The 25,390-nt window shown below is 56.7% G+C and overlaps 7 protein-coding genes across 7 annotated transcripts; 5 read left to right on the forward strand and 2 right to left on the reverse strand.

The window, feature by feature from the left end:
• Positions 1-977: 977 nt before the first annotated feature.
• Positions 978-3,634, forward strand: DICSQDRAFT_62519 (alcohol oxidase; the record flags this gene model as incomplete). Its single annotated transcript, XM_007366636.1, has 15 exons — positions 978-1,119; positions 1,175-1,208; positions 1,264-1,350; positions 1,391-1,486; positions 1,537-1,789; positions 1,847-1,933; positions 1,990-2,127; positions 2,186-2,339; positions 2,392-2,530; positions 2,582-2,626; positions 2,680-2,962; positions 3,014-3,037; positions 3,096-3,289; positions 3,355-3,428; positions 3,483-3,634. 15 exons carry the CDS (start codon positions 978-980, stop codon positions 3,632-3,634), a joined length of 1,902 nt encoding a protein of 633 aa, XP_007366698.1.
• Positions 3,635-4,693: 1,059 nt separating this feature from the next.
• DICSQDRAFT_171005 (uncharacterized protein) lies at positions 4,694-5,693 on the forward strand (the record flags this gene model as incomplete). Its single annotated transcript, XM_007366637.1, has 4 exons — positions 4,694-4,738; positions 4,794-5,178; positions 5,245-5,570; positions 5,631-5,693. The coding sequence occupies 4 exons, from the start codon at positions 4,694-4,696 to the stop codon at positions 5,691-5,693; spliced, it is 819 nt and encodes a 272-aa protein (XP_007366699.1).
• Positions 5,694-6,569: 876 nt separating this feature from the next.
• Positions 6,570-9,038, forward strand: DICSQDRAFT_181268 (cytochrome P450; the record flags this gene model as incomplete). The annotated part of the gene is made up of 16 exons (XM_007366638.1): positions 6,570-6,695; positions 6,767-6,886; positions 6,942-6,953; positions 7,006-7,066; positions 7,118-7,232; positions 7,287-7,418; positions 7,470-7,491; positions 7,545-7,649; positions 7,720-7,809; positions 7,863-7,953; positions 8,006-8,055; positions 8,109-8,122; positions 8,171-8,344; positions 8,399-8,528; positions 8,582-8,759; positions 8,821-9,038. The coding sequence occupies 16 exons, from the start codon at positions 6,570-6,572 to the stop codon at positions 8,982-8,984; spliced, it is 1,584 nt and encodes a 527-aa protein (XP_007366700.1). The 3' UTR covers positions 8,985-9,038.
• A 691-nt stretch (positions 9,039-9,729) lies between these two features.
• Positions 9,730-11,501, forward strand: DICSQDRAFT_107317 (Aldo/keto reductase). The gene is made up of 8 exons (XM_007366639.1): positions 9,730-9,920; positions 9,979-10,014; positions 10,077-10,100; positions 10,161-10,271; positions 10,358-10,771; positions 10,834-11,109; positions 11,168-11,241; positions 11,295-11,501. The coding sequence occupies exons 1-8, from the start codon at positions 9,867-9,869 to the stop codon at positions 11,320-11,322; spliced, it is 1,017 nt and encodes a 338-aa protein (XP_007366701.1). The 5' UTR covers positions 9,730-9,866; the 3' UTR covers positions 11,323-11,501.
• Positions 11,502-12,310: 809 nt separating this feature from the next.
• On the forward strand, positions 12,311-14,389 carry DICSQDRAFT_127625 (uncharacterized protein; the record flags this gene model as incomplete). The annotated part of the gene is made up of 15 exons (XM_007366640.1): positions 12,311-12,429; positions 12,485-12,502; positions 12,556-12,589; positions 12,645-12,658; positions 12,716-12,756; positions 12,798-12,865; positions 12,991-13,008; positions 13,069-13,120; positions 13,166-13,205; positions 13,481-13,526; positions 13,576-13,679; positions 13,739-13,826; positions 13,892-14,089; positions 14,145-14,213; positions 14,324-14,389. The coding sequence occupies 15 exons, from the start codon at positions 12,311-12,313 to the stop codon at positions 14,387-14,389; spliced, it is 975 nt and encodes a 324-aa protein (XP_007366702.1).
• Positions 14,390-18,015: 3,626 nt separating this feature from the next.
• DICSQDRAFT_39682 (uncharacterized protein) lies at positions 18,016-18,978 on the reverse strand (the record flags this gene model as incomplete). The annotated part of the gene is made up of 3 exons (XM_007366641.1): positions 18,016-18,375; positions 18,440-18,772; positions 18,841-18,978. Coding segments are annotated over 3 exons (831 nt in total), but the record flags the coding sequence as incomplete, so codon positions are not given.
• A 5,020-nt stretch (positions 18,979-23,998) lies between these two features.
• On the reverse strand, positions 23,999-24,864 carry DICSQDRAFT_181271 (uncharacterized protein; the record flags this gene model as incomplete). The annotated part of the gene is made up of 1 exon (XM_007366642.1): positions 23,999-24,864. Exon 1 carries the CDS (start codon positions 24,746-24,748, stop codon positions 23,999-24,001), a length of 750 nt encoding a protein of 249 aa, XP_007366704.1. The 5' UTR covers positions 24,749-24,864.
• Between the last annotated feature and the right edge of the window lie 526 nt (positions 24,865-25,390).

Genomic DNA, 25,390 nt, shown 5'->3' on the forward strand with positions numbered 1-25,390 from the left:
TACAAAGTCGATGATCTTCTGTCGTCGCAATCTCCCGCGCCTTACTAGTGTGACCCCAGAAGCGACGGCCCAGAATGTATTTCGTGCATATCTCCATCGCATCTTCCCCCATAAATCTCAAATTTGGCACACTTGATCTGTATCGTAGACAGTATATACCCGTAAAATATGAAGGCAATCGGTGGAATTTTGCTTCGAGCATCGTGGCATTACACGTCTGACCCCAGAAACGACGGAAAGGCGCCCACAGATTGTCACCAATGGTCACGGTGCCGAAGACTGCCGATTTAAACACCGCCATTATCAGTCGTTTGATAACGACGTTGGCGGAGGGAACACTAGTCGAGGCGCTCATAATCAAAGTCAGCCTTATCTCGGTCAGTGGCTGAATGTCACGCTCGAGAGACCCCCTTCCCATTCCTCAGGTACCGCAATCCGTAATCCTTCGAAAACTGAATAATCATACTCAGTGCACATGTTAGAAATAATTCCTAGAGTTACAAGAAGATCGGCCATGCCGATCTCTTTGTGGCAATTCAACAAGGTTAGTAAACCCCTGGAACCCTACTCAGATTGACTTGTATCGGGAGCGAATTTCTCCCGATTTCCTTCGTTCTTTGTGGAAGTAATAGTTCAGAAGCACATAGTCTCATGTGTAACATTTGTACATTTATTGACAGGGAAATGCGAGACCTGGAGGCGTGTCAGTCGCTTCTGGGGTCAGGCGCTTAATGCGTCGCTTCTGGGGTCGCACTAGTAGAGCCGCATCTTGGGGTCGGCGTCTTTGGCGTCTGTGCAATCTCGTCAGCTCCCGTCATGGTTGCGCACAGCCTTCTCTTGCCCATCGAGCAGCTATTATCACGCGCAGAAGTCTCACTTGATCCGGTGATGGCGGATGCATGTCCTTTGAAGAAAATGAATTGCCCGCTTAGCGGGGCCTCACCCTCGCCTGGGTGGACCCGGGTTGAATCTTCAACATGCTCGCAGTTACGAGGTCACTCCTCCCAAGCCTGCTGGCGATCGTCGCAGCTCCTGGGGTGCGGTCTATAGCATGTCCTGTACCCGCCACTCCTAGCCCATCTTCCTTCGCTGCTACCGCCTTCGATTACATTGTGATCGGTGAGTCTTGGCGGGCACCCCGGCGTCGAATTCTTGCTGACATGATACCATACAGGCGGCGGCACCGCTGGGACTGCGTTGTCTGCTAGGTAGGACATACTCATTCTACTATCGTTGTGTTAGCGTTCTCAACTTGACTCCTAGGCTTGCAGAGAACCCGTCTGCCGTCGTTGGGGTCATTGAGGCAGGGATATTACACTTGAATGACCCCATCCTCGACGTTCCCGGTCAGTACTCGATAATCTTCAGGTTTGTATCTCACTCACAGCAGCTTAGCATCCTCCGGTGTTGGCAATAAGACCTACGATTGGGACTTCGTCTCGACTCCACAGGTGAATGCCGGCGGGCGGAACCTGTCTCTCTCAAGGTACGTCACTGCGCAAGCACGCCGAGCGTAATATCCAACATCTATATTAGGGGCAAACTACTTGGAGGATCGAGTGGAATCAATGGGCTTGCGTGGGATCGGGCATCCGCAACGGAGTATGACGCGTGGGCAACCATCGCTGGTGACAAGAGCTGGAGTTGGTCCGGTCTGCTTCCGTTTCTGCAGAAGGCGGAGAATTTCTCCAAGACGCCTGCCGACCCGTTTCCGGGAATCACCCCTGCGGAAGCCGCCGAGGTTGAGGCAGACCTCCCCCACGTAGACGGCTTCTCTGGGCCTATCGTCGTAGGTCATCTGCAGTCGTTTCCAAGGGGAGCTGCACATTCAAGCTGTTCTTGCCAGGCTTCGCTCAATTCGCTTTATTTCGACACGGTTACGAACGTGACTGTGACGCTCAACAACCTTGGCATTGAGACCAACGCCGAGCCTGTACGTCTTCTACTACCGAAGTGTTATGAGAAGTCTGACGAGCTTGTCTTGAGCAGCAAGGTGGCAACACCACCGGAGTCTCGAACATTCGTCTTAGTCTGTACCGTACACAGGGTGTCCGCTCGTATGCCGCCACTGCGTACTACTGCTCGCACGCCAGTAAACCTAATTATCATGTCCTTACCGGCGCCCAGGTACCCCCAGTTATGTGCTCATTCATCTCGGTACCGGATCTGATCGTCGGTCCTATAGGCCACGAAGATCATCTTCTCGAAGACACGATATGGGCTTATCGCCACTCGAGTCCAGTTCATCTCTGACGGACAGCAGTACACTGCACACGCTTCGAAGGAGATCGTTCTGTCCGCCGGGACGATCCAAACTCCACAGCTTCTCGAGCTTTCAGGTAAGATGTCGTCATATCCTACTTGATAGACTTGAACTGACTTCGACACTAGGGATTGGGAATTCCACCATACTGAAGAGCAAGAACATTACGCCGCTCATCGATCTCCCTGGAGTTGGAGAATCATTCCAGGAGCACTTTTTCGCCGCGGCGCAGTGGCAGCTCCGGCCTGGTGTACAAACGTTCGGTATGTACGTCACAGCTCGGAGCCGAGACGCTGCCTGACAGTGGCTGTCAGATAGTCTTCGTAATAATGCGACATTTGCTGCTGAGCAACAAGCGCAATAGTAAGTATCCTGCAGACTGTATCGTGCGGCATTTCCTTATGCGGTACCTATAGCGCTGCCAACCACACCGGACTTCTCGCAGCAACCGACTCCCTGACGGCTTTCCTCACTCTGCAGGACATCGTCTCTCAAGATAGATTGCAGGAACTCCTCAGTATCTTTGACCAGGAGGCAAGTGCGCCGGGTCTTTCGGGTCTACAACAGCAGCAGTACGCGCTGCAGAGGGAGTGGTTCGCACAGGGCAACGTTCCCGCCGTCGAGCTTATCCTGTGGAGTAAAGGGCTCATCAATGTCGAGCAAGGAGAGAGCTATGCGGTCATACTTGGCGGTCTCATGGTACGTGTTTTCTTTTTCGCCCACCGGACTGCCTCTCAAAGGCTTCCACAGCATCCTGTGAGTCGTGGTAGCACAGTAAGTCAACTCTACTACAACCTGACAATACGACAACAATACTGAGTGCGCCATTAAGCACATTGCTTCCTGCGATCCGCTCGCTTCTCCCGCCATCGACCCGAAGTACCTGAGTCAAAACTTCGATACCGAGGTGCTCTTGGACGTCCTCAAGTTCCTGCAGAAGCTTGGACAGAGCGCTCCTTTCTCTGATTTGGTGACCGTTCAGACGAACCCTGATCCCACGGCGCAAACAGACGACGAACTCCTTGCGTGAGTACCGTTCTCGCATGACGACATCGCGCTCCTAGCCGCTTCGTCTGATGTCCTTCTCTCAGATACATCCGCGCGAGCTCCGCTGGTGGAGACCATCTAGTTGGCACGGCTGCCCTGGCTCCACAAGCTTCTGGAGGTATGTATTGCACTCAATGCATCTCGGGGCACTCCGCCGACTAAGCATTGACAGGTGTTGTGGACGGCTCGCTCAAGGTGTACGGCACGACGAACCTCCGTATCGTCGACGCCAGTGTCTTCCCTATCCAGATCGGGGCTCACAGTCAGGCTACTGTCTATGCCATCGCGGAAAAGGTAAAGTTTTGTCTGCTGAAGACGATGTGACCGCCGCTCACTGTGCGTGATCAGGCTGCACAGCTCATCGCGGCGGCAGAGAATGCAGACCAGTTTGTCTCGCACCCGCCCCACCCTCGTTCACCCCATTGAGAAGCAAGACCGGTGTCCATTCTAGCTAACTTATTCACGTTCGTGCCATCGCCGTTCTTTTTTGTGATCAATTTCATTTTCCGGCACGACTGCTATGTAGCGCATTTATAATTATTTTTACCCTGTACTCCCATTAGTAGTAATACCCACGTCTGATCCGTGGGTATAATCACGTTCTTTGGCTGCCACATGCACGCGCCGTGAGAGAAAGCTCGTTCCCCGAGGCTCCTGATCTGCCTTCATGATCACCGTCATCTTTCTTTCTGCGGGTTGAATCCCCCGGTCAACAAGCCTCCGCATGGCTAACCGCCCTCACTACCTTTGTGCAACGTCCATGTCTGCGTTTCTTCGCGCACCTACTGACGGGTGCCCCGTACGTAGACAGACTTGTCCCCGCGGCAAGGGCGTAAGATCCGTGATACATAAATACGCTCAAGGGAGGCAGAAGCATGTTATCAAAAGGGTACGCAGGATGGGTGCCTGATGAATTATGCGCGGATCATCCGCGCGGCTTTACAGTGGTGCCTCAGCAATCCGTCGGGGCGGTCGCAATGATTATCATCAGTTCGTGCAGGATGATTCTGACGTCCAGCCACAATTGTCGATCTCGCAGGGTCCCTTCCTCGAGGTTCTCCATCCCTACCGCCCTTCACAGCACGCAAAGTCGTAAGGCCATCTCTAGTTGATGTGATCTGTATGGCCGGTTGTGGGTGCCTACATCCTGTGTTTTGCTAGTGCACACCGCGAGATATGTTTTCGAGGCACTCTCGGATCCCTGCCCTTCTAAACCGTTCGAAAGCAACTGACACTGTGTATCCCTCCTCCAGCATGTTTCCCTCGCTCATTACAGCCTCACACCCTCGAGTCTCTCCCCCACCCTCTAGACCACCTCTGTCGCGCGTTATGTCGGGACTTATGACGATAATACGCTCCTGTAGATATCACGCGCGAACAGCAATGCTCTTTACGGTATCCGATCTGAAGACCATTCTACTCCCCGTAGTGCGTCCTCCAACCTTGTATAGAGTATCCGTACTCAATTGAGATTCTGCTCCAGTCAGCCTTCGCATGCGCGACAGCCCCTATCCACTCCTTCGACCGGCTCCTCCACGCCCTCATTTGGATTTGGATCCACCAATTAATGTGCAACGTCTCCAACCAGGCCCGGACGCGCCTGGAGGATGCCATCAACAAACCATGGCGTCCGCTCCCTTCGGGACGCATTAGCGAACCTCAAGCCCTTGTGCTTCGCTGGGTGACAGTCGGCGCCGCATTCAGCTGCTCTGCCATACATGGCGGCGATCTCATGCTCACCACTTTCTGTCTCTTTCTCACCACATTCGCATACGACGAGCTCGGTCTTGCCGGGCATCATATCGCCAAAAGTGTTTGCAACATTGGCGGCTACACCACGTTTGAAATTGGGGCGACGAAGCTAATGGGTACGTGCGGCCGTTTCTGCGAATACGCCTTCTACTAACATGTGCTGCGGTCGGCTACTTGTCCAGGAGCAACGCACGATCTAGACAACGTATCAGTCACCGCAGTGTGCATCAGCGGCGCTCTGATCTTCACCACTATCCAGGCTCAGGATTTTGCTGACGTTGAAGGCGATGCTATTTTGGGACGCAAGACGTTCCCTATCTACGCCCCAGAGCTATGCCGTATTGCGACAGTCATCGCAATGAGCGTATGGTCTCTGTTCCTAGTCTCGTTCTGGGGCATTGGAACTGTGTCAGGGGCCACATTTGTCGTCTTCGGGAGCTTCGTCGGAAGCCGGTATTACTTCCTCCGGAGACCCGACGACGACAAATTGTCCTACCTCCTATACAACGTAAGGAAGATCTCCACTATTCACCTTGATGGCACCACTGATACTGAGCGCCGAACCCAGATTTGGTTAACCATGGTGCATATCATGCCGAACCATGCGCGCACGCAGTTGTTCGCATACTAGATTGATATCTTTCGTGATGGACATCTCCTGTACCATATGCCTATTTCGTTGTGTATAATTCTTAGACATCCCGATAGAATGCTCCATCCCGACGGTCGTCGCTGACCGTTGTGCTTCACGCCCACTGGTCTGCATTCCATGCGTGCTAAGAATGGGTCGCGATCGTACCTATGTAACATAATCATTGTCAGCGAAGGAGCTCACGCCTCAGGCCCAGCAGTCATCTTAATGCAAAGATTTTGATTTGGTGAATTATTCCAGCGCCAAGCCTATGTAAACTTGTCATTACAGACGATTCTGTGTTATTCTCTTTCTGATTAAGATTTATTTATACGTATTCTGTTTCTCGTCAAGGAAGAAACGCCGCACAAATAGACGTCCCGCCCCGGGAGCATTCTCTTCCAAGCCCGAAGCAGTTGCCTAGCTACGATTTCACACCAGGGTCTTAGTGAAGAATGATAGGTACATTCTCTGAGTTCTCGTAATGCTCACATCTGAAATCCAGAGGCACTGGATGACCTGCTTTGGTCGTACTTTCTACAGAGAACACATCATGAACTTGACCTGCGCCAGCCGGGGATTCGGATGCTGAGCGCCTTGAGAGGCGTTAACTTCGGCCCCGAAAGAAGGGATCCGAAGTTACCGCCACCATCAAACATACGTTTTCACGCCGATGATCTATGTTGCTGGGACTGGGAGCAAGCGCTGAGGTACAGCCCACGATCAACTTCAGCTTGACTGAGAAAACATGGAGGCCGTCATCACGCTATCACGGTGACGCAGCGATACCTCGTGCTACGTTGGAGTCTCTACTTGAATAAGTTGCCAGCCCTTTCCCGTCGCGATTTCATCTTCGTGACTGGTCGCGTCGCAACCATGGCGGGTCTCCTGAACGACACGTTCAACTCCACGCCAGTGCTTGTCATCCTCGTTCTCGTGATTGTGTGGCGGCTCTCCGCAGCCTTTCGCCGCAAGTCTGTGCTCGAGTCCCTGCCTGTGCCAGTTAGTACTCGGCCGAGCGTCGCTTTGGACGGCGTTCACATTCACTAACGCCCTTCCATTTCCATGCATAGTCTGGGGCAGAGTTCGTCTGGGGCCATGAGAAGCAGGTGTTTATGAACGAACCAGGCCAAGCATACAGAAAATGGAAGAGCGAGCTTGGCTTGACCTATCGCATCAAGGCTGCGTTCGGGGTGCGTTTTCTCATGCTCTCGTAATGTTGGCGGTGTTGGCTCAAGGCTCAAGCAGGCACCCGACATTGTAAGAACGCCATACTGGATGGGTGCTCCCAATCATCTCACTTTGCCCACAGCTCGTGTTGAGCGATCCGGTTTCAATTGCCTATATCCTACAGAAGAAGATATACGACTATCGTAAGTGGTCCGCGGCAATTGCGCTATATATCATCTTGAATTGCAATGTAGATCACAGCAGGGTTGTGCGCCCCCGTGTAGCTCGCCTTCTAGGAAAGGGCCTTGGCTGGGTGGAGGGCGAGGCTGAGCACAAGCGGATGCGCCGGCTAGTCAGCCCGTCTCTGTCGTGCGTCCTCATTAGTTACCGCAGCCACGAGTGGCAAATGACTTTCACTCCTAGACCTGAGAATGTGAAGTCCATGTCGAGCGACGTGAGAGTTGCCGCACTGGAGGTCGTCGACCAATTCGTCAGCCATGTGCAGTCCGGAGCGGAGAAGCCTGTCAATATCCTCGACTGGACGTCGAAGGCAACGTATGTATGAGTCTGCGTCGGCAATCACGTATGCTAACGTTCAACTACCAGACTCAACGTTATAGGACGCGTTGTAAGCATCGGCTTGAGTCTTGTAGTCAACGTCTTTACTTAGCATTCTTTCAGGCGTTTCTGCATGACTTCCAAGCGGGGAATAGTCCTGAAGCCAAGCAGATCTTAGGCGGGAGACGTCGCAGTGTTTCTCGTGCCGCTAAATACGCTGGATTTTTGGTGCGATCTCATTCGCAGTTGGTTTCTCCTGTGGCGATCCCACTGAACATCGCAATGCCGATACGCACAGACCTTGATGCTGCTCCGCCGTTTCCCCATCTTGAACGATCTGCCTATCGCTGCCATTCAGTCCCAAGGCCTGGCAAAAGTCGCCATCCAGGTAAACCTATATGTCGCCTAATAGAGCATCGTCCTCGACCTCACTATCCGCAGACGGGCGTAGCACGCGAGCTGATTCGGCGCAATCAAGACATCGTCAAAAACGGAGATACTAAGGCCTCGAAAGATCTTCTGAGCAGACTTCGTTGAGTATATTTATCCTTGACGCCTCAATAAGACTTGACATTCGTTTACAGTGGTTGCACATGCTGCGGGAGACATCTCTGAGGAAGAGTTGTATGAGCAGGTACGGGCTGTTGCACATGCATCAAGTCCTCACGGTACTGATGAAGCGTATAGATATCCACATTCATGTACGATCTTCGCGTCTGCTTAAGCGGCGTTGACTGACAGTTCCTCAGCGTATCTGGTCACGAGACAACCACACAGACATTGGGTTTTACTATCTACGAACTCTCTCGGCATCCTGAGATACAAGCAAAGTTACGTGAGGAGCTGGCAGCGGTTAAGGGTGAACCAACCTATGACGACTTCCAGGCGCGTCTGCCTTACCTCGAAGCCGTCTTGCGAGAGACGTGAGTTTGCCTGTAAACCTCCCATCAATAAGACTACTCAACTAGTGTCATTAGACTGCGACTGTACCCCGGCCTTCCGTACATCGAACGCGTTGCGACTGTGCCCGACAGCATCCCTCTGGGAGAACCTGTCAAGCTCTCCAATGGCGAGGTCGTAAGCCAAATTCCCGTCCTTCCTGGCCAGGTTCGCTCCACTTCGATGCTTATAGTATTGCACGACTGACGAGTCGAAACTAGGTGGTCGTCATCCCATGCATCGCGATTCATCGTATGGACTCCGTGTGGGAGGATCCCGATGTCTTCCGACCTGAGCGCTGGCTGAAGGACCTTCCTGCAAGCGAGAAGCTCTGCTCCGGGTGGGCGAACACCCTCGCCTTCAGCGACGGCCCCCGCAATTGCGTTGGTTATCGGCTTGGTGCGTGGTATTCCTCCTACGCGCCCAATCGCACGGCTGAGTTCTCTTGTTCCCGCAACAGCCATCTTCCAGTACAAGGTCATCCTGACCTACCTCTTGGAGAGGCTCAAGTTCGGAGACGCCGGTATGGACATCACGTTGAAGATCGCTTCCAGTCTCCAAGCGTGGGTCAAGGACCGACCGGAGCTCGGAGGCTGCCTCCCAGTAAACGTTGATCTATTGTAGGTTTGATATATCCTGCGAAGGGCGATGTGTATAGAATGCTATGTATCCTCAGACTGTATAGCGATGTCTCCCCCTACACCAGCGCAAGTATTCCCATGCCTGCGTGATTATCAGGTGGAGCTGCACATCATATATCGGTAGAGCTGCTCCAAGCGTTTGCTTGTATTTGACTACACGACCAAGAGCCCTGAGTGTCGTATGTATGATCGTCTTGAGGCATCATCCGGGAAGTGGTGTGATACTGGCACAGGCCAAGCAGTGTGTCGGAAACGACCGGTATTTTGCTGGCGGTATGGCAACACCGAAGGACGGAGCTGAGACCCTGGACACTCCTGCAGATTACTCGCGCGCCCCTCATCGATCCAGGCGCTGGACGCATGCGTGACTTGCTTCCCTCCCTCCAAGACATGATCTGTCATTTGTTCATGCGGACATGCAGACGTGGCGCTGATGCGGCGAAGATGTCGCAGGCGCATCATGGAGTCTCCGTCCCGATGCATACATATGTATGTATCTGCATGCTGCGCCCAAGATCGGATTCCCAGGAATCGCGCGCATCTGTCATCCCAGCATCACGAATGCGTATCATGTGCTCTAGACAACAACGCCGCCGGAAGCATGTCTTGTTCTGACAGCAACAACTTCGCAGCTTCGGGTTCTTCTATTCTTCGATCGCGAGAAATCCTACACATCGTATTGGTACAATCCGTGCCGCCGATTTAGCCCCTGTAGTCAGAGAAGCAGAGTGACTTGATCCACTCCACCTCGAGTACTACTCACGCCTTATAGGGCTGATTTTGAAGTCTACTGATAAAGGTCGCTTCTGGAGTCCACTCAACTTACTTCGCAAGACTTTCCGTCATCCTCCCAGCTCCATCCTCCATGGCAGAGTACCGTCAACTCGGCAAGTCTGGCCTTCGGGTCTCTGTCCCCATCGTTAGTGCCCCTAGCTCAGCTGCGCAATGCATGTACTCATATGTCGCCCTTTACGCAGTACGGTGGCATGTCCATCGGAAACACGCAATGGAGTGTATGTTGTTCTCCAAGCCGTGCGCGGGACTTCGCTGATTACCTCTCATCGCGCACACGTAGCCATGGGTCCTCCCTGAAGAAGAGGTGAGCACGTCTACATCGCGCCTTAGCCCTGGCTAACACGCTCGATCGTGACACTACTAGGCTCTCACCGTTCTAAAGGCTGCGTGGGATCAGGGGATCAATACCTTCGACACTGCCAATCTCTACTCGAATGGTGATTCAGAGAGGGTTCTCAGTAAGTTCATCAACAAGGTACGTTCCCGCCGACACAGTTATGCACATTGGAAGCAGCACTGACCGCCGACCCATCTACATTGTATTCCGTGCGGGCTGAACAGTACAGCATTCCGCGCGAGAACGTCGTTATCCTCACCAAGGTGTTCTTCCTCGTTCACAAGGATGACCCTACCTCCGTCACCGTCCTTCGGCCAGATCTGAATGGTACCCGTGACTATGTCAACCAGGGTGGGCTCTCGCGCGCCGCGCTCTTCAATCAGGTCGAGGCGTCGCTCAAGCGTCTCGGCACGTCCTACATCGACATACTTCAGGTGCACACGTTCGATCCGACTACGCCCATTGAGGAGACGATGAAGGCTCTTCACGACCTCGTTGAAAGTGGAAAGGTGCGATACATCGGCGCATGCAACTTGCGTGCCTGGCAGTTTGCCGAGATGAATCGCGTTGCGGACGTGAACCACTGGACGAGGTTCTCGAGCATCCAGATCGAGTACTCGCTCTTGTACCGTCCTGAGGTGGGGTTTTCTCCGTAGATCCTGGTCTGCGAACTTCTCGTTGACGTAAGGCATGCTTTCAGGAATTGGAGATGATTGCGTACGCCAACTACCGTGGCATTGGCGTTATTGGCTACTCCCCGCTCCTTGATGGTCACCTTGCGCGCCCGCTCGATACTGTTACTCCTCGCTCGAAGAGCGTCTCTGGGACGTTCTTCGAAAAACCCCGGCGTGACTCCGACAAGAAGATCATCCAGCGCGTTGAGGAGCTCGCGAAGAAGAAGCAATGGACGATGAGTCAAGTCGCACTGTCTTGGGTGGCGTCAAAGATCACTGCACCCATTGTCGGTGCCAACTCGGTGCGTTGTCTCCTTGTAGCATCTTGCGAAAAACTGTCTCACTCTTCGCCTGCCATAGCCCGAGCGTGTTGCTGAGAGCGTCATCACTGGCAAGGTTCTCTCTGATGATGAACTCAAGTACCTCGAGGAGCCGTAAGTGCATGACCTCCGTTGCATATGTCGCTTCGCTGACGACAACCACGCAGCTATGAAATCCAGGGACCAAGGTTCTAAGTCACGCATGTGCGTGTGGAGTACTTCCGGGAACATTGTTGTCCGTTATCGCATGAAGCCCTCGGTCTGTTGATGCTGCGTGTTGTAGTAGTATTGTCCTGAACGTGTATGCCATTGTGGGCGATAGTGCATCGTGTAGCGCCTGTGCAGAGTGATAAGAATCTTTGCAACCTCGAAAAGGAGTAGCACGCGTGTACCGCCCTGTATTGTAGCGTGAGGGTCGATCAGCGGGGCGGACTGCGATGCAGATGGTGGCGTTCATCGGAGTTTTTGACTGATACCCTGGGTCCATTGACATCACGAACACAAAGTAGTAGGTTGCACCTAGATCACGAGGTAGGCTGAGGTTCTGTGGTATTAGCAGGTTCACGACAATGCCCAGTATCATCTGCAAATAGCTCAAGGCTTCGGTTTCTCTCAAGTCCTTGCTGGACATGACACGCCATGTAACGCTAGATGGCCTCGTGGGCACTTTTGAACCGCAGAGTTACGCGTTCGAACGTTTTCCCTATTATGCTGGTCTCGCGCATATTGTATCCAAGACAGCCAGTGGAAGACGGTAACGAGTTGCCAATCGCTCACCACCTGATGCGATCGGCTATCCATCTGGGCATGCCCGTCTGGATCTCAGTTGTCCCGCCGGCCCCAATGGGACCTTCGTGAGTCAATGGCTCTGACTTTTCGTCCGCTGATCCAATGTAGACATCGAACGGGTTTTGTACCCCGATGGGCTCGATATCTCAGCAATGCATCTTCCCAAAAAACAGGAGGAAGGTGGTCGGGCAATGATGTTGCCGTGTGCCTCAAAGTGATACGTATCTATGTAGAATAGTTATCCATTGATCAACTGTCTCGGAAACCTTCCCGGCACCGCACTTCCACTTGCCCTCTCCTAGAGCAGCGATGCCATGCGTATGCAAGCCCTTATAAGGATCCGATGTGCTAAGGATGTGATCCACCCCATCGCCACCCTCCCGCGGACGACAGCATGGCCGACGCAGCTAGTTTCGAGAACCCTGTGATCCTCAACCTGATGAGCTCCTATGGGCCCATCCTCATCGGGGCGATCTTCCAGTGCGTTCTGTATGGGATGGCCGTTCTCCAGTTGTGAGTCCTCCTTTCGCGCAGGTTCTTCCCGCAGTCTGATAGAGCTCCGCTCCAGGTTCTTGTATTTCAACAAGTGAGTCGATTGCGAGTACTAAGAAGACACGTACCTGATTGGGAATGTCCTAGCTACGAGAGGGATTCCATATGGATGAAGCTTTATGTGCGTAGCTTCACGATGTAGTGGCGCCTTCTAACAGCTCGTGTATGTCGTATAGGTCCTCTTCATATGGTACGTACCAACCTACCCTATCGGGATTCGGTCCTAGTGACACTATGCACAAACCAGGGCGATCGAGACAGCAAGCACCATATCGGTTCTGGCAGCTAGTGAGAGCGTTTGTCTTCATCTCTTGATTCGTCTCTGACAGATCCTCAAAGTATGGCCGGTTATGATTCTTCACTGGGGATCTCTACACCAGTTGTCGCTGACGCAGCTGTACGTCTCATCCCTACTAAGTCTCTGAGGTCTAGTTAATCATCCAACTCTAGGCCCATTCTGGTACGCACATTCGCTGCAACCCACAATTGCCTTTTGACCGTAGTTGATTGTACTTTGTACAGCATCGGGTCTGGATGACTGTGAGTTTATCGTCAACGTTCTCTAACTGGTATTCAGATAGATACTCACGACTACGTTAGGGTTTGTCGACCTTCCTTGTGCATATGTTCTTTATCTACCGTATTTACATGGGTGAGTCCGAGCGTTGCACCAACACGGTTTCATCTCACACTGTAGGGCATCAGTTAGTGGGCGGAGCTGGTACCCGCTGGTTCTGGTGTGTCTTTCAATCTCCCCCGTCGTTGTCTGCGGCTCACATGAACATGCAGATTCCGTTCACGTTGTATCAAATGGGTTCGTATTACCTCTCAGGACTTTCTCTTGGGTTTCGCTGATGCAGTGTATGCGTTCCCTAGTTGAGACTTGGGGTAAGTACTTCTTTGTCGAGCATAACTCCCTCGACTCATCCCTCTGTTCGCCAGTCTACGTAATCACGGCGTACGCGTTCAGCTCCTTCCCACCCCTCCTACATAGAAGCTAAATCTGTACTAGTCTGCGTAACCCCGACCTGGCGACACTCTCCGGAAGATTCCTGACGGTGAGTTCGCCGAAAATCTTCCTTGTATGGTGACTTGATGCACTTGCAGAATCTCGGAACCAGTGGTCGCTCAATCATTGCATTTGTCGACATCGCCATTGTAGCCATGATGATCTACTCCCTGCTTCGCGAGGGCTACCCGCGCTTCCAGAGGTCGGTCTTCTGCTTCGTTTTGCTTCGCTATACATTGACTGGCATTGGACATCTTGCAGCTCCCGAAGGATGATCTTCAGGTTGATCGTTCTTACCATCAATACTGGCCTCTGGACGGCCGTCTTTGCTATCATCGACCTTGGCCTGGTGCGTCTCTGTCAACATGGCCTTCACTCATGTTAGCTGCTCATTCACCCGTTCGACGAGCGCAGATTGTACCCTACCCGAACCAACTGTACTATTGTGCCGTCGACTTCCCCCTCACCTCTCTGTACTTGAACTCCTTGCTGGCCAACCTCAATGCCCGCGACTACATCCGCAGCGCAGCTGGTGACGTTGAGCACAATAGCTATCCCATGGGTGACTCCACCTTCCGCGCAACCACTCGCGGGATCACGAGCACGAATCAGGTTCGTGCCATTCGGTCATTACGATTGCAGGAACATGGTCCTCAATCCTTGACAGAGCCACGGTATTCATATTCAGACGAGCACCGACACTACCATCTACGGTGACACCGTCCTCGGTAGCAAGGTAGGATCCTGCAGTCTAGCAATAACTCGAGTGTTCTACGTGTATACTAAGAGTTCCGACTTGTCCAGGTTGCTAAGATGTAATGGGGGCCCCGACGCGCTTCAGTGTAGCTACCAATCATCGTGTACTTCGGAGGCGATAGGATGTCGTACGATACAGGGGTACTTCCGCTTTAAGTTATTATGATGTAACATTATTGTCCTATGAGTGCGCAAGGCTCATGTCGCTGAGGTCGTGCCTCCTTACAGCGACGTGTGCACACATTGTTAGTTCCTGGCACCTCAACAGGTACCTGAATGTATGGCTGCGTCTTCTAGCCTTGGTGATTGGAAAGATGATTGAGCATGCTGGGGCTGAAGCTCGGATAATAAGTACATCGTAAATCAAGCTGGGAGGATCGACATCAGCGTGCCAGGCGTGACTGATGCGCGTCTCGCGATTTAGCTTGGTGTGCAAATCAAAAGAGACACTTTCGGACGGATCATTTCATAGCTCTGCTAAATGTATACGCGAATGCGCGAGTGGGAAGCCCATGTAGCGACCGAACTCTGCCCACAAATGGACTGCGCACGAAGGATGATAAGAGTTCATCGGTTCCGGATTATAGAGATAGCATGTACCTTGATCGCCAACGAGATATTGGTGAAGAGGACCTTCTTTGAGAATTTGACTGTGATCGCTGATGTATGATAGCCTGGTTATGCCAGCGTATGGCGGCGAACCTGTGGCCAGGGCAGGTCCGAGGGGTCTACGCCCGACCGCAGACGAACAGAACCACCGTGAAATGGATTGCTGAGATCCGCCGCCAGGTCCTGTATTGCACGAGAGATCTCTGGACAGGATGACAGACAGATGCAGTGGCGATTATGATTATACGCACTTCCCATCCTCCCACCGCCTGCATGTCGCGGAAGACAAAAAAGGGTACGACCGCTGCAGACGCCGCCGCGTTCATTGCGCTTCCGCCAGTCGAGTTCCGTCCGGAACGAACCTTCGCTGCTGCTGGGTCTTCTGTCCGACGTTCCGGTTCTTCTAGCCTGGACAGTGGACACTAGCACCGAGTCGTTCCCCGGCGCCGACCTGCACGGATGTTCAAGCTGAGGGTGCTGCATACTTGTTGGTTCATGTGGATATAGTCAGTTCGTACAGGCCCTGCGTGAGGGAGACTACGACGTAGAAGTCTCCGTCAAGATCCAGAATGAGAAGAGCAGCGGAGGCAGGACGCGGTCCTACGGTCCCCCCGTCAGCGGCATCTCGAGTGTACGGTGGGACGGGCGGTGCCCAGCCTTCTGTGGCGGCGGACCGTGCACACGTCGGCGTGCTCGGGTGCCAGAGATTCGTGGCGCAAAGCCAATCTCGGAGGCTATCATACACAGAAGACATGAGGCCGCGAGCAGCAGCGCTGACGCAGACACCCCGCTGGCGACGATCGTCGGACGGCTGGAGACGGCGGCGGGCGCGCGCGTTCATGGACGCGAACTCGAGCTCGCGGAACTGCAGCTGCACTGCAGCTGCAGGCAGGTCGCGAGGCGCGAGGTGGGGATGCGGGAGGAACCGCGTCGGGCGCGTGCCGGGTGTTCCGGCACCCCGTAAGCGGCGGCGTTGTGGCGTCCATCACCGACGAACGTGGTTCGGCTTCTCGAACCACCCATCGCTGACTCCCGCGTCCGTCAAGCTTTCCTCTAGAAAGACCCCGCGCCGGGAAATGAGAATATAGAACAATGGAACAGATGTGGAACGTCTCAGAATTTAATATCCTGCTCCGAGGCGGAATGGAGGGACATATGCGCCCCGGCGCCAGCTAACGGCAATACGCCAGGCGGGTGCGGAGCCCAGTAGCCACTCCGTAGCAGTGCGTCTAGTAGCCGCTATCACTATAGCCATCCTCGGCCACAGCCCTGCGGCGCGCATGGGATGCGGACCCTGAGCGCGAACGAGTCCCCCCAATCGAGTTCGTCCGGGCCTCACGTAAATAATTGGCTCTGAAATGCAGCCGCGGAGGCTCCGAGGCGAAGCGCAACGGCATGCACTCCCAAGCCACACGGCTCCTGAGGCCTGGTGTCTTAGCTGCCAGTGTCGACACACGCACCCTTGGCTCGGAAGGTGCGTTGTGGGGATGGAGTTGACCCGCCATCTGACAGAGCGCAAGACTTACGGCAGAGGACCGCGGCCGAGGGCGCGCTCACGGGCAGTCTGCCCGCGGAGGTCGCCCCACCTTCTCTCTGCGAGCGCCGCCACTAAGCAGCGGGCGGCGAGCAGGTGGACAAATTGATCGAGCACAATATGGGCGTCGGCGGTGTGGCCTGGCGTCCACCCCGGCCCAGCGGTCCTCGGCATAGTGCGTCCCACTCCTCTAACGGACTGCCAAGCCATTGCCGCCCACGTCGACAGGGACTCAAGCACGTATGCGCGGACGATGTGAACCAACCTACCATCGGATAGACATACCGAGTGGAGGGGGGCCTCCCAAAACGGAAAGCGGCCGAACGAACGAATTGCCAGTAATGCGGCCGAGCAGCGCCCGCCGTCCCTCTCCCCTCCGACTCGCCAAGTATCATATGCTTACGCCTATGCCTATGCCTGCAGCAACAGCACGCGCACACAGGGTCCACTGACGACACACACCCACGGCGCGCGACCGGTGGCCAGGGGGTGCGAGATTCGAGAACGGCGGGAAGCGTTCGATCAGAGCCTGTCAGACAGGACGCGTCGACCGGCTCCAGTACGCCCCGTCTCGCTTTCGCTTGTGCATTTCATTTGACAAGGGCGCAGCGACGGCTTCCATCCCTAGCTATAGGCCAGCTGTTCGGCTGGCAGGCTTTCTGCATGCACACGGGCGGGGCAAAGAAGCAATCCGGCTAGGGGGGGGGTCGTTTGCAAGAAGTGGTGACTGACATTCAGGATATCGTGAGCTAGAACGCAGACAGACAAGCGCAGACAGAGAGACACGAAGGCGAAGGCGAAGACAAGAATGAGACGCTCCACGAGCTGTAGCATACGGTAGTAGAGATCTGCGTTACCGGCGCGGGCATGTATGAGATACGGATAGCTTAGCTGGGCGCATGAAATACTCTTCTGAGATTGACAAGATAAGCATAGACTAGGACTAGACAGGAGGAGGGGAGGAGGAGGGAGAACAGCGACGACGGCGGCGGGATTCGCACGATTGAACCAAGAAAGCGACGAGCGATACAGTCTGCAGCAGCGAACGGAGAGGGAGATGGGACATCGGACACGGACGTGAAACGGAAGCCGAAAGCGTTCGTTCGCGAGCCCACAATCCCACTCTCCCGCAGGTCCCCAGTACCGCACCCGACGACCACAGCCTCTGCGACAGAGGGCGCTCTGGGCGGGGTGCAGCAGGACGCGGGCCAGGCGACGGACGAGCGAGGGGGCCAGGAGCGACGATGGCGGTAAGCGATACACGACGAGGGCTCTACGGCGCGGGATGGGGGTGCAGCACGGCGCACGCACGCGCGGTCAAAAAATACACGATAAATACAGCGAAGAGCTCGAGGGCTGTCCGAGGGCAGATTTCATTCCGTTCGCACGCCGCGGCACACTAGTTGCTCGCCCGGTACGTCGCCTCCCGCCGCTCGTTCCGCGGCGAGTTCGGTATCGAGCCCGCGGAGACAGCGGGGGACGCCGTCGCCTGCGCGTGCGAATCGGGCGGGGGCGGGGGGCCCTGCTGCTGCTCGAGCGGCGAGCCCGAACGTTTGATGCCGTGAGGCGGCTGCGCGGGCTGCTGCAGGGGAGACTGACGGGGGGACCCACCAGACGAGCCTGCGGCGGCTTGGTTAGCCTGTGCCTCGCCAGGGCCGTTCAGCAGGGCGCCAATCTCCGTGACGCCCCCGCTCCGATATTGCTGCTGCGCGTCGGACGAGCGCGCGGCCATCAGCGGGGAAAGCGATGGGTGCGAATAGTGGTGCGGGGGCAGCATGTCTGCAGACATCGACGGCAGGCGTCGCGAGGGCTGCTGCTGCTGCTGTTGCTGGTGGGCCATCGCCGCTGCCGCGGCGGCCTGGGCGGCGTGTGATGGCGGCGGGGGCGTGTTACGGTGCTGCTTGAACTGGACGTTCACTACAGGGCCCCTTTTGTGTGGGAACTGCTCCGGCCGCGGGCGCGAGTGCGTGCGCTCGAACAGACCGCACTTGTTGCAGAGCTACACACGGCAGCGGGAGATTAGCGACACGCCGTGGACAGCGGAGAGACGCGGAGCTACATACCACTTTGCCGGGGGTGAGGCTCGACCGCCTCCAGGTGGAGGTGTCGGTCGTGCGGCAGTTGTAGCATTTTCGGCGGACGCGGTCGGAGAGCTTCGTTGACGCGTCGTCCGTGTGGATGATGTAGTTCGGCTGACCAGGGTATGGCTGGGCGGGCACGATAGTCGGACGGATAGACCGCGTCGACAGGTTCTGCGGCGGCGGAACACTGTAACCGGCTTGGGAGTCTTCATACCGGGGCATCGAGCCGTTGGGCTGATATGGGTAAGGAGGAGCCTGACTCATGGGCGGAGGTTGTGCCGGATGCGAGTAGTACGGTGTCGAGGGCTGCGTAATCTATGAGATATGACGGCGTCAGTGAGTGGGAATGAGATCACATGTGCATAGGTGATAGAAACACGAACCGGGGGCGAGGGCGAGATGGAGTTGCTGTCGAGGGACGATGCCGAGAGAGCAGGGGAGTGATGAAGGGTGGCGATGGGAGGGGGGGTCGGATGCGAGTGCGGCATGAACTGATATTGGGCTGGGCCGTCAGACCGATGGCTGTGGGAGGAACAAGTTATGGATGGGTGACGGGCGTTCTTATACGAAAATGGGGCGGTGCGAACCTTATTGACCGGTCGAGCGACATGTCTTCGACGCGATGGGGCATGCTTTGATGATGATACGGATATGGATAGAACGAGGGTGGATAGGGTCCGTGGGAGTAGTGCTGCAAACAAAGAAGACAGGCGAGAAAGGGCAAAACAGGTGATCGGAGATGGCGTGTTAAGGAGCGTAATACGATCAATGACGGACACGGACGCACCCAGCGCTGATCGACGTGACAGGGAGCTGGAGGAGACAGCGAGTTTTCGGACTTGAACCGTTTGTGCGGGGGAGATGCGGGCGGCGTGACTTGGTCGGTCACGGAAGGTGCAGACGACGCGGATTGGGACTGTTTCTGCGAGGGGGGCGGGGGCGGGGGTTGACGCGTATCTGAGACGCGACTGGCCGGACGCGAGTGGGCTTCGCGGTGGTGATAGGCGAGGTCGGGGCGGGGATGGTGCGGTGGGTGCTGGTAGTCGTGGAGAGGCGGGAGATGGTAGGCGTTGTGTAGAGATGGCGGAGAGGGCGATCTGGGCGGAAGTCTGTCTGTGGGCGGGGGGAGAGCGGGAGGGGAGTGGCTGTTGATATGATGATGTGAGTGCATATGATTTGGGCGTATATATACGAGCGACACGCACGGCCTGTCCATGGCGGGAGGAGGAATAGAGGAAGGCTGTCCTATGTGAGTGGGAGCTGTGCGGGAAGACGATGGGAAGGTGATGAGAAGGGATCAGGGAAGGCAGAAGAGGAAGACAAGGGACGCCCACCCGTTCTCGACACCAGCACACGCATAAGTACATCAATCCCAGCTCAATTTCACGCCGCTGCACCTGCCCACCACCCCCATATGGCAGTCCAATCAGCCCCATCAATGCCCGCTATTTTCGGTCTCCGCCCTATTTTCCATCACTCCGCGCGTTCTGCCGATCCTTGCAGTCCCCCCCCCGCGCCCGCCCTCCGTCCCCCAGCAATCGTGGCGGGCCCCTCCCGAGCCCCTCGCCGTCGCCGCTCCTCCGCTGCAGGACACAGAGCGCGGTGCGAGGGCCCTCCAGCGTCGGAATCAGGTCGATATGCTTCCGGTCCATCCTCGGCCGAGTGCCATCAGAGCCATCACCAGTGATCTATTTCCACGCCAGCTCAGAAGCTGTCGCCATCCTCCGGTCAGGGTCGCCGTGATAAGGTGTGACCGGGAGAAATGGGTTATCCGTACCTGACATGCATGACTGTATGTACTTACAGTATTCCGCCTGCATGGCCATTTGATCGCCCAGGCCACCTGAGCTGCCCACCAAGGAGACCCAATCTCAGATGATGGCCTTTGCCCGCAGGCCTCCCCAATCTGCCTCCGCTGCAGTGCCCATCTCTCAACGCCATCCGTGTGCTCTCGCTGTCGCCCTGAATATCACCTCTGCCCTGCCGGCCGCAGACCTCCGTTGAGTCCGCCCGATCGCGCCGTGTGCGCATCCCGCTCTCCACTGATGGGACGCGCCTGGGAAGGAAACCGCGTCCCCACCCTGCGTCCGCCTCGGAACCATCCCAGATTCAACACGTCAGCCCCAAATCTCACGTACTCCAGTCTTCTCTGCGGGCAGAAATAACAGCGTTCGCCCGGGCGACGCCATGGGCGCTGCTGCCGTTGCTGTCCACGCAGACGCCCCCCCCTCTTCCGTTCTGCCAGTTTCCAGCCTGGCCAAGTGGCTCCAGTGCACCGGCATCCTTCTGCGACGACGGAGCTCTGGGAACCCGGTTCATGCAGGCGGAAAACGATCGAACCTAATCCCACCTTGGGGCGTCCGTGTGCGCCATCGAGCACAGGACGGCCACTCAAGCTGTGATCCCAATCAAGCGATGGGGAACACCCCTTGTCCTGTGCGTGTCTCCGTGCGTGATCGATGGCTACACGGGTCCACCCGCCGGCTCGCGCGCGCGCAGGACCACCGTCCGTGTGCAGACGCAGACGCGCGGAAGCAAAAGCCACTTTCCACTCGTCCAGCACTCGTCCTCTGCGTTCCTGGACGATGCCGCGCTCGGCAGAGACGGCTCTGGGTGCAGACGATGATGTCGCGTCCTTCCCACGTCTGTCGCAGCCTGCGCGGTGGCGATGGATCATGGAACGCACTCACGCTGCACCGCCATCAGCGATACAAGGTTTGCGAGCTTGGACACACTCAGGCGCCCGCCATCCGACCTGTCCACCGTCAATTTTGACGAAACGAAGCGAGCCCTCCGGACCACCCACCTGTCAATTCTCCTCGGTCCACGACCGGCAGCCAGTGAGTCATACCGCCCTAATTTTATTGGAGACTGCAGTACTCTATTCAGCGACGCTTCGCATTTTATTTGATGTGACATCTTTCAGAACCTTCTCGGGCGCGCCTCCCTCTCAGACGTAGGCACCCGTAGTCTCCGTCTAGAGGCAGGCTGATGCGGTATTCCAAGCTACGCTGCGCTCTTACGTTTCGTCCAAGGCACCACCCACCCCCACCCGTTTTCATGACATGACGGGTTTTAGCTCGAAGCCCCACGCGGAGACCTCCGTCGTTCTCCAACGCGTCCGCATCCGCTGCAACTGCAAGGGCGTGTGTGGGCGCGCAAGGATATTCAAATCTGACGGAAAACTTTACGAATGAGAAGCCACCCCCCACGGCAGGAATGGAGAGGCGCACGCGTTCCGTTCCAGGCCTGACTGATGCATCCTGCGCCGTGCAGCCCTCCGGTCGACCCCATCAAATGCAAATGTCATATAATTCACATCGCTCCTGCCGCATTGGGGCGTCCCACGGATGGATGAAGCAGGCTCAGGCGGGCGCGCACACGGAGGCTGCGTGCTCCGAGGCAAGTCGGCGAGCACGGACGTGCTGTATGATATGATGTGTTCGACGCTGCTGTGCGGCGCGTCGTCAGGGTCCCCGAGCCATTTACGGACCATCACATCATGTTGCGGCGGTGGGAGCGCGAGCGAGGGGCCAATGCTCGCGCACCTTCGGTCCTTCGCTGTCGTGCGCGTGTCTGGGACGGGCAGGCCGGACAGATGCGGCGCGGTGCCCCATCGTCCATCGTCCGCCGGGCCTTCTTGCGTCGCAGACGTCGTCACGCCCGCGAGCATCATTCGTCTGGCGAAAACGAGATGCCCAGGACTGTGGATCTTTGCGAATGCGCGCGACACGGACTTCGAGAAGGGGAGTTCACAGGTATGCGTGTGCGGCGTCGCGTCGCAGCCCTCTCCGTCCATTCGTCCGCGGTGCGGATGGTGAGAGGGAGCAGCGCAACGGCTGCTAGGGACAGGGCGCGAACTTTGTCCGCGCCTCATCTGTTCGTCGTGCACTCGGCGGTGGTGCGCATCCCTCCGTTCGCTCTCTCCATCCATCCATCTTCCTATGCATCGAATCCGCTTCTTGACGAACGACTCGGCTGCTCAGCTGTCGCGATGGCTGCCGCGGTCGCCGACTGACCATCGACCATCGTCCAGCACCTGGTGTCGTCCCTGCACCGCGCATCCCATCAGCGAAGCCCGATGGCGAACCGTGCCCATGCTAGGCCTCGCAGCAATCCCCGCGGGCCGCTGTTGCGCGCGAAGCAGGGCCGACGATGGTTCTATTTCTGATTCGAATCCTAGCTCTTAATTACATTCCTGGGGGGCCGCCCACAACGCAAACAACGACCTGCGCGACCGCCATCGCGGGCCATCCCAGTTCGTCCATGTCGGACGGCGGAACTGGTGGGCTAATCTGCCGCTGTGGGGGCGCAGGGCCGTGAGCGCGGTGATCGTCATCTCTGCATCTCATCTTGTGCGCTGCTTCGCGATGTTCTCTTCATTTGCCCTGCCTGAATGAATGAACGGATTCCCTGTCGGTGGAGGGGGCAGGCTATCGCTGCTCGCACGCCGGCGTTGCCGAAAGAGGCCCACGCTTACGCTTTTGGAGACGCAGACTGCTATATGCGTCTGCGTGGGTGGCAGGGAGCTGGGAGTGGGAACAGCGCCTGGGTGCCGCAGGCTGATAGGTGCGTGCGTGCGTGATTGCGTTCGATCCAGCTCCGGCTCGGATCGCGCACGTCCCACGCCGGGCCCCTCCTGACATACGCGGCCTAGTCCGCTATTGGTTCGTCGCCTCCGAGTCCCGCCCCCTGCACGGCCCTCCGTCCCGGCGTGGCACAGCGAGTCTCGCAGCCGGCGCCACCTCTCGGGTGGTTTGCGCCCGCCCGACGTCGAGGCTTGGGACCGTGGCCGTCTGCGAGCTCGCCGTGCTGGGACTCGGTGGGAGGCCTGTGACGCCGCGTGCGACTGTGCTGACGTTCTTCGCTCTGGCGGTCTCTGATGCCGACTGGCATGTCCTCGCCTCCCTGGGCCCGACCGGCAGCGATGACTAGCCACGGAGCAGTCGCGGGCGGCATCCGAAGAGACTCGCAATCTGGTCAACTGTTCACGATGGCGTATTGTCAGGACGATGAGATGTGGGTCGAGATTCCGATGCACTCGCCCACGTTGGCAACACCCTCGAGCGAGATGCTAGGGACGAAAAAGGCACTTTGGCAGGCACACGCACGCATTGACCGTCACCGCCGTGACTGCCGCCGAGATAGGCTGCGTGCCAGGATCGATGCGGATGCGGTCGTGGTTCAATTATCAATGTTCGACGCTGGTCACCGCCGCTGTTCGTCAAACGCGTTGATTGTGTGACGTGCGGTGTCGCTCCACCATTCCCGCCTGGTATTTTGCACATGGGTCCGGAGCTGAGGTGGCGGAGAACTCTTGGTCGACACGGCGGCCTGAGGCGCGTTGCCGTCGACATGCGCTCTGGGCGTCGTTGGCCATCATGTAATGTGCTCATGAAATTGGTTTTCATTTGCGTTCGCGGTCAGCTGCGGACTCCCTCATCCCAGCCATCGGTCCTAGTCTCCCGAAGGAAAGAACGTTCACGGTCTCCAGGGCACCCCCAGACGAAAACCCCAAGCCTGCCTTTAGGTCAGGGTCTCCTAAATTTGACCCATGACGAGCCGCACGCTCCGACCCTTTCGTCTTCTGCCGCCTTCGTCGTCGTCGTCTATCCGTCGACGATTGTACGTTGCTTCCCCCAGCCGGCGCAGCGAGGCTGCAAGCGTCCGCCCAATCAACGTTACAGCCACCCCATTATCACTATCATCGCTCGCGATTATGGCGATCGCGGCCAATTCGAAATATCCCAGAATGGCAGGCAGAGTCGCCCGCGCGGGCCTCGTCTGGAGGACGGAGTGCTCGAAGGCGTCGTTCTCGTACCATTCGCGTGTGCTGGGCGTGCCAAGCTGAAACGGGCGGGCGTGGCCGCGTCGGGCAGCAGGAAGGCGCGTCAGCGTTCTGGCGGGGAGGTGGACTGCTTGGTTGGGAGTGTCCAGGGAGCGGGACCGGCGATTGGGCAGGGCGACTAACAGGTGTGTAGGCGAACCATCCCGCTTCGGGACGGGGCCTCGGACGGACCATTGCGAGAATTCGTCTGATAGAGGCGGGCAGCACGGCAGGCACGGCAAGTGCAGGATTCTCGCGCGCCACACCGGCAGGCGGGAGACCCCGCGGGGGACGCCGTCAGACATTCCTGTGGTTCCGTGGTACTCACACAGAGTTTGTACGGTCCAGAGAGTGGACACATGGGCCGCGGAGAAACCTGGCGCCATATGGGATTGTTCCAAGGTGTTCAAACCTTCGCGCTGCGACCGGGACTCACTTACCGCATCGCCTCGGTCTCTGTACATCGAAGACGCTATGCACGTCCTTTTGTACGTACCTGTGTCTCTCGCCGTTCTACGTGTGGCTTCGTCCCCTCGGTGATTACCATCTAGGAGAAGCCTTCACCGACCGTCTCGCTATCTCGGTACATACATCCTGCCCATTACAGATTGAACTGCCCTTGTGTTATTTAACCCCACCGGCCTCTGGTCCCTCGTTCGCCGCCCCTACCCGCTGCGTTATCGCGTGCACGGCGGAGGGTTGGAGACGGTGCAAGGTTCCCCAATTCCTGCAAATTTCCTGGTCACGGTGGCGCAATACGCGAGAAGGCGAACAGGGCGCCCGGACCCTAAGCCTGCGAGCACGAACCCCAGGCTCTCGCCGTCCGACACCGCCGCTCGCCCCTCTCCCTCCCCCGTGGCGTCGAGGCGAGATCAGAATGCCCGTGCTGGTTTGTTTCGACCGCCACGCGATGCGAAATCATCGTTCCACGACTCAGTTGCTCCTCCCTCGGTTTCATTGTTATTCTGAACGCACGTTCTTCGCGTCTCTGGTACGAGTCGATCCCTGCGACCTCATTTATCATGCGAGGAATACTAGCGACCGATGTGTCTATGCCGCAATGGGCTCGCTGCGGCCTCTGGCCGCATATGACTCCGCGGTCTGCA

Source organism: Dichomitus squalens (genome assembly GCF_000275845.1).
Source record: "Dichomitus squalens LYAD-421 SS1 unplaced genomic scaffold DICSQscaffold_19, whole genome shotgun sequence".
NCBI lineage: Eukaryota > Fungi > Basidiomycota > Agaricomycetes > Polyporales > Polyporaceae > Dichomitus > Dichomitus squalens.